Source organism: Siniperca chuatsi, linkage group LG12 (genome assembly GCF_020085105.1).
Source record: "Siniperca chuatsi isolate FFG_IHB_CAS linkage group LG12, ASM2008510v1, whole genome shotgun sequence".
Lineage (NCBI taxonomy): Eukaryota > Metazoa > Chordata > Actinopteri > Centrarchiformes > Sinipercidae > Siniperca > Siniperca chuatsi.
The window spans coordinates 4,347,972-4,360,034 of NC_058053.1; the positions used below are offsets into that span (position 1 = coordinate 4,347,972).

A 12,063-nucleotide genomic window follows, 5' to 3' on the forward strand; every position below is an offset into this window, starting at 1 on the left:
TTCATCAAAGACACATCCAGTCAAGATAATACCATAGAAAAATTATTTATTCTAAATGCAAATGGTAAGGAAGGGGCAAGCATATAAGGCAACGTGGACATAAATGCTTTTACACACTTTATAAACCAGCGCACAGTAACTGGGTGTCTTGGATAGCAGCAGATTATTGCAACAGATTTGTAAGGAGTAGCTCTGGTGGATGAGCCATCCTGGAATGTCAACATAGATAGTAATTCAAAGAATGAAATGTGTTACTTTATCTGATGGATTCAACTCTGAAAACACAACTGAAGTGCTAATATGTCCATAGTGTACATTCAGTCAGGGCTACACATAGAAATTATGCATAATTTGAAGGCTGAATGCAATTCATTCACAGTTCTGGTAGTGTCAGAAAAGATGTCACTCACAAAAAATATACACTTTCCATTAACTGTCTGAACGTTGTGGCTGTTGTTGTATTTTGCTTTACTTGAAGACATTATGTTTCTTCATCCAGGGAGATAGTCTGATGAACCATGACCTTTTAAATGTCTTCACAGCTTGACCTTCCCAGCCAATGGACTGCTGGGGTAAAGTGTGGAGAAGCGGCCGAGGGTCCAGACTGTGAAGACATTTCTGTAGGAGGTGTAGCTGATAGCACAGCTCTTGTTGAACACACCTGCAATATTCTCCTGAGGAGGGGAAGCACAGAACATCACATATCAAAGTTCACATTATATCTTATACTGTTATTGGATTAACTTAATAATAAATCAAATATATGGGACTCAGAGACTCAACCTGTGGCCAGTCTCCGTTGGGCAGCTGCTTGTCAATCAGCAGCTGTATTCCTCTCTCAATGGCCCGCCGGTCAGGATGCCTGGTTATGCACACAAGAGATTTGGCTCAGACACATTAAACAGCACAGCATGTGTGCAATCAAAGGCAACAGCAAATAAATAAATAATATCAATTCATGATACACAACTAAAATCAACAGGAGAGCTTCACTTTGACCTAGACCACCTATCATGATTTTCAACAGCAATTCCCTCGAGTCCCATTGTGATCCAGCGTAAGCACCAAGCCTTTGAGTTGAGCACTGCTTTACCTGACAGCCATGAGGCCTAATAAAGCCCAGCAGGTGTTGTGGATCTGAGCAGTGCTGCTCTGGACGTAGCGCCGCTGCTCGCACGACTCAAAGTCCTCCCCCCAGCCTCCATCTGACATCTGCAGGTCCAACAGGAACTGACAAGCTTTCTGCACCTCCACACACACATCCCTGGTTACAGAGGCACAACAGTGTAATTAAGTATGTAAGCTAGGAGTTCATGGATGTCCTGTGTGGCTTGGCAAGTTAAGGAGCACACGGTGTAATTGTTGTTGAGGGTCATATATGATGTTCGTAGTTCAGTGTAAAATTTCAGTAGTCTGTGATGAGTCTTTGGAACTCTTACTCATCCTTGTAGACATGTCCCATACAAGCAAAGGCTTCAAGGCCAAACCATATTCCATATGTGAAGCACACTCCCCAGGATCTGAGCACAAGCACAAAAGGAGTATTTTCTATTAAACATGACCTGTCCATTAGGTAGGATGTCAGATATTAAAAAAGCAAGCGTAGTCTCACCCTTCCCAGGATCCGTCAGGCCTCTGCACCCTCCTGCAGTACTCCAGTCCATCTCTTAGAGTGGAGCTGAAAAATGAATCAACAAACACATAAACAGAAAACCTTCACCTCCTCCCTCCAGAGTTTCTAAGATTCCTCCTGAACTTCAACAAGAACTGAGAAATGATTTAGGTAAGAATGTCTTTGTGTGTTTTGTTTTTTTGCGGATTTCTCTGCCTTCATGTCTTTTGAAAACAATTTAAGAATAAAGTCATGAAACAAAAACAGGATGGCAACAAATATGATCTTAATACATATGGTTAAAGCCACTTTAGTTGGAAGTTTGCTTTGTCGAGGGTTATGCGTGTTTCATTCATTCCATCGGATTGGTCAGGTGTTTCTGTCTCGTTCAGTAATTAAAACCAATATATGTATGCAGAAATATATACAGTGTGTGTGTGTGTGTAGTATACCTTATCTCCTCAGCACGGTGTTCAGGATAGGCCTTCTGGAAGTGCCTCAGAGCCTGCATTACTGCTGAGGTACACTCCACATAGGTATAATCTATCATGATGTCACCTGTTTGTGTTGTGTGTGTGTGTGTGTGTGTGTGTGTGTGTGTGTGTGTGTGTGTGTGAGAGAGAGAGAGAGAGAGAGAAATACAAAAAATGTTGCAGTGTTTATGTAGTTATCACTTATTTGTATTTTGTAAGTCTACAATTTTTATTATTATTGTTATTATCATCATCTTATCTTACTTATCTGTATATATTTTAATAGCACATTTCTTCTGTTTATGTATATGTTTTTATTTCACACATTCTTTGGCAATGTTAATGTTTCCCATGCCAATAAAGCCCCACTGAATTGAATTGAATTGAGAGAGAGAGAACACATTGTTACTAATAAACATCACATTTCAAAACACATACTGCATCATCTTTGTAACAGGGAAACATGACATTATTAGGCTCTTTGCCCTTTGACCTTTGAAAAGGTCATAATATTGCAGCATATCCAGAGTGCAATGGAAAAAGCCTTTGAATGTTGAAAGGAGTCATGTTTTTGGCTTCTTGTTTCCCTTTTTCACATCAGCATATCTGCAGGTTGAGAAACACAGCAGGAAGTCCTGGCAGTGAACTGAGCTCTTTGACAAGGACTTGGGGCTGTAAGTCAGGTACCAACTTGCATGATGCTGTTATTATGAAATGAACATTTCTGGAATACCAAGAAATCAATTCAGTGACTTTTATGTCATGCATTTTTTTGTTAATTGTAGGCCATGGAATTATAATACCTCCATCTCCACTATTTTGTGTAATAACAAACAATAGATTGAAAGTAATGTTTTCAGACTGACCATATCTGGCAGTGAAATGCATTTAATGGGTGTTGACAGTATGGTGTTGGCAACAGACCTACCAAACACCTCAGAGGGGTTGAGTAGCTCCAGGAGTTTCCCTCCTCTCTTGGTTTCATATGTGGCAAATCCACTGTCAGAGTTTCTCATGCTCAGGAGCTACAAGGAGAAGATAGGCAAATGGTGAAAGAGCTGTAAAGCTGAAAGACTACAGTAGCAATTTTTCAGCACATGTGTACAAGAAGGACTGTGGTTTCAGTTTGGATTGCAGTCTGATTTCAGTTTGTGTATGAATTAAACAAACAGGTTATAACATATGAATTAATGAGCTTTAGAGGTGCTGCTGTGCAGATTTTGTTACCCTTGGACAAAGCCAGGCTGGCTGTTTCCCCTTGTTTCCAGTCTTTGTGCTATGCTAAGCTAACTTACTTCTGGCTGTTGCTTCATATTTATGGGCAGATATGAGAGTGGTACTAATCTTCTTGCCTAGCGCTGGGGAAGAGCTAGGCAAAAGACTTTAAGTCATGGGAGTATGGTTAGAGGTTAATTAGTCTTCCATTCATTTATTCACTGCAGACTCACCACATTGACAGCATCATATAGGCGCTCTGAGGTGACAGGCTGGCCAATGGAGGGACAGAGCTCCTGCAGCAGCATCACTGATTTCAGGCCCTCCGCTGTGCAGTCAGCCACGATCCAACCACAGTCGCGGGTACTGAAGGGGAAGCCTCCCTGACAAAAAAGAACGCAGGAATAAAAAGTGCATGCACATACACATGCATGCCAACAGGCTAAGAATTTTAAAAGTTTTTCCAGAGGCCATGTTTGCCTTCCTTGTCAAAGGCATTTGAGTCTTTTATTTAACAATAATTTGAAAAGTGGCTCTTGTGTGATATTAGTTTTACCTTGTTCATCTGTCTGTAGTACTTCTGGTACTCAGGAGGATTCTCAGGTATCTGTTACAGTAGAAAAACTAGTCAAGCATAAGAAATCCTTTTCATGAAAGCAATTCAGATTTCACTGTTTTGATCTTTAGCACACCTGAATGGTAGTGAAAAACTGAAGCTTAAATAAGCACTGCCAAACACTTTATACCAGTAGAATATTAAGCTATGTGTTTTATTCCTGCAAGATAATGAAACCCGTGAAACTGAGGTGTTGGGGGTACCTGTGTGATGGTGAGAAACTGATGGGCATCTCGGAGGCACTCTGCTAGCCTGGGGTTATCCTGAGCTCCTGCCTGAAAGACCCCAACAAACAACTAATTACAATTAGCTACATGATACCTTTCAATCAGGATTTTATGCCAACCACAGTGCTCAAACAGCTCTTCTCAAGGTGATCAATGATCTACGAACAAATAGTGACAAAGGTGAGATATCTATTTCAGTAATAATAGATTTGACTGCAGCATTTGACACAGTTGATCACAACATCCTATTTAAAAGGCTTGAGAAGTGGGAAGGACTTTCTGGCTCAACACTTGCTTGTTTAAGATCTTATCTAAAAGGACAACAATTTTCTATTGGGAATTTTATGTCTAGGAAAGTTGACATCATATGTGGGGTCCCTCAGGGCTCAATACTGGGTCCACTGCATGTCAGTTTGCACATGTTGCCTCTAGGCCACATAATCTGGAAACAGTGTATGTTATTGTAGTTAAACTGATGACACACAGTACCTAACTTTCATGCATCACAGACATCAACAGCCTCTTCCCGCTCAACAAACACAAAACTGAATCTTGAGAGCAGATTACAGATCTTGTAAGGTCAGAAATCTGGGTGATCAGAGCCCCTTCAGCAACATAACAAAATCAGCCTTTTATCATCTTAGAGTTTAGACCGACTACAGCTAACACAAAATGCAGCAGCCAGAGTCCAAACAAGAAAGAACAAATTTGATGAACCTGTTCTTAGATCTTTAGAATATACGCCTGCTTGCTCGCTTGTATTAAGTGGCCATTCGTTACCTCAAGGAAAGCCTGTACGGCAAAGCAAGTATCCCAGAGTTGAGAGCCATTGGTCCCCTGTGCACAACCAAAGGGACAAAGTGGTCAAACAAAAGTGGACAAAGTGGTTAAGTTCAATTTGAACTCACTGAGTGCACTGATTCACTTACTGCAGAACAAAATACAAAGTATGAAACCAGCAAGTAAGCTAAAAGAATGAAGGTGAAAAGTTCATTTATTTTTAAGGTAGTTTTCAGTCCATCCATTTGTTTTCTGCCACTTATCTGCACCTTAACTGGCTCCTTTCATTGCGAAAAACCAGCGTTCCTACTCTGAGCTCCTTTTGGATATCTGAGCTACTCAACCATTCCTATACTTGAGCCTTTAGGGTGAGACACCCTTATGATTTAACTTTGTACAGCTCCAAAGCTACTACATCTGTGCAATTATATACTGTCACTCATACAAAAGGAGCAGAGAACCGATTCTCACCTGCATTTTCATGCCATCTAATCCCAACCTGGAACACAGAGAACTTACTGTTTATCAGTTGTATACTTTCTTTCACATCTTTGGTTAAGGATTTATTACTACTGAATGAACGGTTTTCAGCATTTACACATTATATGTTATTGAAAAAAAGTTTGTGTTGTTTAAGTTGATAGAGTTCAGCTGACTGACCAGAGGTAGTCTGGGATCCTGGACACATGCTCCTGAAAGGCTGGAGAGGAGGGACCATCCACATACCAGCGAACCAGCATGTTGATAGTCTTGGAGATCTGAGGACAAAGGCCAATCCTTCATGTTCATATCTTCTATTTCTTTTACAGTGTCAGTTTAAATAGGATGATTTGAAAACTTATGGAGATAAGTTGGTAGTGTTTTTGATCCTGTGTCAAGCACAGACATATCGCATACTCTATTCAGTCTGTGTTCTGTGTTATTGATATCAGTGTTTTTTGTATCTGTGTATATACTACCGGTCCAATGCTGATACATTTAGTGAAGCGGTCGTCAGCCTGGATGTGTTCATACAGTTCTTTGACAGCCCTTCCTCTCAGTGTGGTGCTGTGGTGGGCTTCGTACACATTCAGCACCACTGCAGGACAACAGGAACAGGGTCCAGTCACAAGGTTAGGGGAGTGAGTTCACAGAGCAGCTTATTGGGAAATTCTGATGAAAAACACTCCACTTCTTTTTATCATTGCATAAAACATCCTGTAGCCAGGAATACGCCTAATGTTTTTTTTATTTACTATGTCTCACTTGAGTGCCTGTCGTTGAGTGCACTGCTAACCTGAAATGTGCAAAACATTTTCTTTTTTACCTTTATGGTCAAAAGAGTTGAATCACAGTTACAAACTGTTACTTACAAAACACACAAAAATGAATTGTAATAACATAAAACATGTGTTGTTAATGGTCAGTACGTGCTGCCTGTTTTGTGGTGGTTTATCATCATGGTGCACAGTGTGCTGTACATACTTACTGTAGGCGACGGTGAGCAGTGTGCTGTGAGGTGTGTACATGTCACACGCTGCCACGTTGTTCCTCTGAGCAGGCCAGTTAATGGTGGCATAGTCCTGGACATAAAGCTCCTAGAAAACAAAGAGCAGGACAGTATTTGGTTATGCAAATGTATAAACAAAGTGTGTGTGTGTGCGCGTATATATACAGTGGTGTGAAAACGTGCTTGCCCCGTTCCTGATTTCTTATTTTTTTGCATGTTTGTCAAACTTAAATGTGTCAGATCTTCAAACTAATTTAAATATTAGTCTAAGATAACACAAGTAAACACAAAATGCAGTTTTTAAATGAAGATTGTTATTATTAAGGGAAAACAAAATCCAAACCTACATGGCCCTGTGTGAAAAAGTGATTGCCCCCTAAACCTAATAACTGGTTGGGCCACCCTTAGCAACAACAACTGCAATCAAGCGTTTGCGATAACTTGAAATGAGTCTTTTACAGCTGTGGAGGAATTTTGGCCCACTCATCTTTGCAGAATTGTTGTAATTCAGCCATATTGGAGGGTTTTCGAGCATGAACTGCCTTTTTAAGGTCATGCCACAGCATCTCAATAGGATTCAGGTCAGGACATTGACTAGGCCACTCCAAAGTCTTCATTTTCTTCTTCTTCAGCCATTCAGAGGTGCAGTAGAAAAACCTTTAGAGTTGAGGTGTTAACTCAAAAGAAGTCTTATAACCGAAGAAAGATGCTCTTGCACTTTAACTCTAACCATCTGACAGCAAAACGCTGACATTTACTGTTAATAGTGCAGAAATAATTAGTGGTTAATCAACTGATGAATTGACAGAAAAGTCATTGCCAACAATTTTGCTAATCGATAATTGATAATCTTGGGGATTAAACACACAGCAAAAAAACAAGATACACCCAGGAATGAAAGTCCCAAAGTCTCTCCACTGTGTTAAAATTCAAAGTTTATCACGCCCCCTTGTGGTATGAGGTGGTTTCAGCACCTGTCTGAGGCTGAGGACCAGGGAGTCTTCCTCTGCAGTCAGTCTGACAGCATAACAGTAGCTCATGGGGAGGTAGACCTGGCGACAGTGACACCACAGGGTAGAGGGGTGGGCTGGCATCCAAGTGGGGAACAGCCTGGAACAGAAAAAAATACATCCACCATCCCTGAATTGATACAGAGGAAAAAAGGCTGAACAAACAAAGAATAGAGCGCCACCTACAGAAAGTTTATCGACAGAGAGTGCAAGACGAAAGATATCACAGTATTATTTTAATGACATAAGTTTAAAAGTAATCCCACTTTTGTACTGGGGCAACATAATCATGTTTTCTCTCACCTCAGCTGAGATCCTGAAGCTTTTTGGGTGTATTTAAAGCATAACTGATGGGTAGAAGAGGACATAATGGGATGTTAGAACATCAAACTTACCACATCTCTGGTAGCAGTGTGTTCATTCCCTCCCAACTGTAGACATTTAAAATGGCCAACCAGAATTTACCCCATGAGGGAATCCCCACAGCGCCGCCTGTACAAAAACAAAAACATAGACAGCTTTAGTATCACGCTACTACCATAAATAATTGACATGGTGATTAATAAGCACGGACTATAGCTCATATTACATTTGCAGGAAATATGCCTTCTAAACTAAACACAAAGCAGTAACATATTCCCCATTTAAAAAAAACTGTTTTTGTATACCTGTGTGTTATCGGTACAAAAAGATGATTAGTAATCAGTGCTGACTGTAAGTATTACTGTGAGTGACTGACTGCAGATTTAATTATAAGTGACATTGTATTTTTAGGGACCATTTCAACTTGTTCCTTCCCACCTTTGCTGTGCAGGTTGTTCCTGGCTCTAACCACATCTGGATCATCAGGCTCTACTCCCAGGATCCTTAATGAGATGTAGCTCAGCACTGTGCCAAAGACAGTAGACTTATCTTCAATATGCCTGAAGAAAAACAAAACACATCCGCGATGCTGCCATAATCAATATTCCAGACAGTCTCATCCTGTATGTTTTTAGACATTTCTCCTGTAACTGTTATTTTGTAGCAGTGGGGATGAACGGACACTTCTAGTAATTACTACACCAGTCTTCCTGTAGCTGCTTGTATCATAACATTACATTTCACTGACCCTATAATTTCTGGAGTACGATGACAAAATTATGCTTGTACATCTGACAAAAGTATGGACATTTTTCCAAGTTTGGAGGTCACCTTTGCTGAAATGATACTTGGCAAACCGTACGTCTTGACCATACTCAGAAGTACTAAAAACATGAAATCACCTTACATTAGCAATATGGCATGCGTGCATATCAAAAGACAAAAAAGTGTGCTGTTGACTTACAGACCCCAGCCTCCATCTGGCAGCTGAACGGAGCGCAGGTACCTCACCATCTCTTTCTTCCAGGCCTCGGCCAGAGGGATCTTAGCCACATGGCATGTGATCAGGAGACCTGAAGCACAGAAATGGACACCCATGCAGTGGCAGACAGACACAGACGCTCCTCTTTTCACCATCATCTGTCATCACACAATCAAATTTAGCAAAAAGATGGAAATGATGGTTGAAGATGGCTTATACAATATTGAGCTTTTACTTGGGGACTGTCAATCACAGACAGTATGCACAAATTACAAAAATGAAATGTGCACACTGATCTCCACATGGTTCCTTCAAAATGTGTTCTATAAGACATGCCAGCTGATGTAATTAAAGCAGTGTGCATTTCTGTCTGCCACGGTGTCTTTAAAAATATCACCAGGCCAAATTCTACACATAGTGGCTTTAAATTAAACGTATCTCTTACATGGAAGGGTAAAAAAACAGCTGCTGCAAATTACAGGTGTCAAATATAAGGTCACGGAGGAGGATGATTTGGCTTTACCTGGGAGCAGGAAGAGAGGTCCGCCGTAGTCCCCTGCCCAGTGACCGTCCTCGGCCTGGAGGTGGCTGTAGAAGTGCATACCTTTCAGAGCTGCATGTACAGCCGTGCGGGCAGCTGGGGAGCCAGACACAAACTTACTCTGTGGAGAGAATTGGTGATTAGAAATGAACACCAGACAAATGTTATACATTTCAGAGGTCTACCAGCCACTTTGGTTACCATTAATAGAAACAACTAAAAGTATCTATTACAGTTTTTGTACATAAGAATAAGTAAGTCTAAGTAGTCGACATGTTCCTAGACTGATAAGGTAGGACATCTCCAGGGCTACATCTTGAAACAAATAATGACAGGAGTCTAATTTCACTGTTATGAAAAATAAAGATTTTACCGTATCCAAGCCTAGAGAATGGGCTTCCAGCATCGTCTGCTCTCTGTCTGGGGTGTCCTGATCTTCCACATAGCGCCAGGTCTGCCTGCCCTCGACATTAGTCAGCCTCCAGCGGCTCATGTCTGTGGCTGGCTCCGTCCTGTACGGCCCCCCTCGCCTCCGCAGGTGCCTGGTAGTATTTCAGTGTTAGATCATCTGATTATTCAGTATACTATTGGATTCTTGAACTTATGATATACTGTTTTTCATACTATATGTAGGCTACCATAAAGTCTCACAAAAAAGAAATATTTTCTCAGCCGGTCAACAGTGAAACCAGTAATTCGGTTGTTAATAGAGGTCGTTGTTATTTTTGTCCATGTTCAAAATCCTCTACACAACATGTTTGATACACAATCAAAAACAGTGTTTGTAAGTGATGGAAATATAAATATATATTTAAGGCAGCTTTTTCTCCCTGTCAAAATATCTTACAACTACAACTACACTACAACTTGGCTAGAAAGCACATAAAGGTTTCTTACAATTCACAGGGGATCCAGAACTATGATAACCTACACAACATATTGCAACCTAATAAAACTGTACCTTTATGAGGCTTCCAATGGGCCTGTGAATGCTGTTGTTAGCTGTGTCTGAGGCGTTGATTCATTTTGTCTTTTGGATATCTTATATTGCATTATATTGTATTATTGTAAGTGGGGCGTTGTAATATTCAGTTTCCCCATCCACAAACCATATCAGTCAAAACCGTTATGGTGGGGGAGCACAAATAAATGTCCATTGGTCAAACAAGTTGTGTTGTTCTGGCAGGATACGTTTCCAGTGGAATAAAATTGTTTTAAAGTTCTGTCAGATGGAAAAAAGCTATTCAACTTATTTCATTACTGCCTTAATTATAAGCATATTTATACAGTGGTGGAAAAAGATTCTTTAAGTGAAAGTAACAATATCACAATGTAAAAATTACAACATTTTACTTAAGTAGACCTACAGAAGTATTATCAACAAACTGTACAATGTACAGTTAAAGTATTCATTTTGTAGCAGAATGGCTCCTGTCAGTATTATATTATTTTACCATATATCATTTGATTATACTTACTATACAAGGTGCTAATTCATTTTGTAACTGGTTGAGGTGGAGACACTTTTAACTACTTTAGAAACGCTAAAAACAAGTAGTTTTGGCGAAATTATCCCTTAAAGAAACAAAATAACGTTACTCACGTTCCCTCAGTCATATCTGTGATTGACAGATACAGCGTTGAATCCTCCGCTGAACCGCATGAATGAATTTCTTTTCAGGTGCCCTAAAGGCTCTGCCCCTTCTGCTCTTTTCATGGGAATTGTAGTGTTTTGAGGAAAGCACAGCTCATTGATCAGGACAGTTCAGACTTCATTTCCCAGCGGACCTCGCGGTGCCGTCCGAGGAGTTCTCGACATGGAGAGACATGAGCAGAGACTCAGCTGTCCAATCACAAACCGGTTGGGCGGAGAAACAGGCGGGTCTGCCGAGAGGCCCTCCAATCAGAGCGCTCCTACGACACACTACACATGTGCTCACACATTAATTATGATGACCCCCGAGCCTGTTAACTACTGAATGACAACTGGGCTCAATGGGAAACTCACTTTAAAAATAACATTTTTATTCAATATGTAGCTATTAGACGATTTCATAACTCAACAGTACAAAAATTTGTTAAAATAACAGAGACGCCATTCTATGGACTATAGCTAGTTTTACAAATGCAATCCAAGTAACTCAGTGTGTCAAAGACAGGCAAGAAAAGCAGCTTTTCTAGAGATTTTAGAGATCAGCATCTCGTCAGGTTTGTGCAAAAACCAACATAATGTTAGACACTGTATTTAACACACACATTTTCAAGTTAGAAATGCAAAATCAATGGTACAAAATTAAACAGTAAAATTCTTGATTTTCTTTCCGTATTGTACAAACCTAGACTTTAATACAAGCAAAAAAAAATAAAAAAATAGGACACACACGGTTGCAACCAGTCAGTCTGACCTCAACAGAGTAAAAGATGAGAAATTCAAAACAGAGTGAACTCAGTATGCCACAGACTGCCATGAATGAGCTCAGCGAATAAGTCAAAGTAGTCTCTCGCTGCAGGCAGGTTTGCTTGTCCTCAGTTTTCAAACATTTGCATTCGATAAAAGATTTTCCTTCAAGAGTTCATTAGTCATCAACAATGCTCAGCAGACCACTCAGCTTCAGTCTGCAGGCCAGTTCTTCCTCTTGGCTCGCCAAAATCTGTCGCTCCAGCTCCTTCAGTCGCCATTCCATAGATACGGGCGTGGTTTTAGGCCTGTCAGCTTTGTCCAACAGATCAGGCTCTGGCTCCTGGACGGTCAAAA

At 40.5% G+C, this 12,063-nt stretch overlaps 1 protein-coding gene across 2 annotated transcripts; it reads right to left on the reverse strand.

Annotated features, from left to right (window-relative positions):
- Positions 1–29: 29 nt before the first annotated feature.
- Positions 30–11,061, reverse strand: lss (lanosterol synthase (2,3-oxidosqualene-lanosterol cyclase)). Of its 2 annotated transcripts, XM_044215550.1 has the most exons (22): positions 10,912–11,061; positions 9,682–9,850; positions 9,291–9,429; positions 8,750–8,858; positions 8,224–8,345; positions 7,818–7,914; positions 7,387–7,522; positions 6,392–6,500; positions 5,883–6,001; positions 5,584–5,681; positions 5,395–5,422; positions 4,924–4,980; positions 4,120–4,191; positions 3,857–3,907; positions 3,534–3,683; positions 3,014–3,110; positions 2,065–2,170; positions 1,613–1,678; positions 1,440–1,520; positions 1,094–1,264; positions 784–862; positions 30–674 (listed from the first exon to the last, which is right to left on the reverse strand). In XM_044215550.1, exons 1-22 carry the CDS (start codon positions 10,923–10,925, stop codon positions 537–539), a joined length of 2,208 nt encoding a protein of 735 aa, XP_044071485.1. In that variant the 5' UTR covers positions 10,926–11,061; the 3' UTR covers positions 30–536. The 2 variants fall into 2 exon arrangements, with proteins under 2 accessions (XP_044071485.1, XP_044071486.1); XM_044215551.1 differs by lacking the exon at positions 4,924–4,980.
- Positions 11,062–12,063: the final 1,002 nt, after the last annotated feature.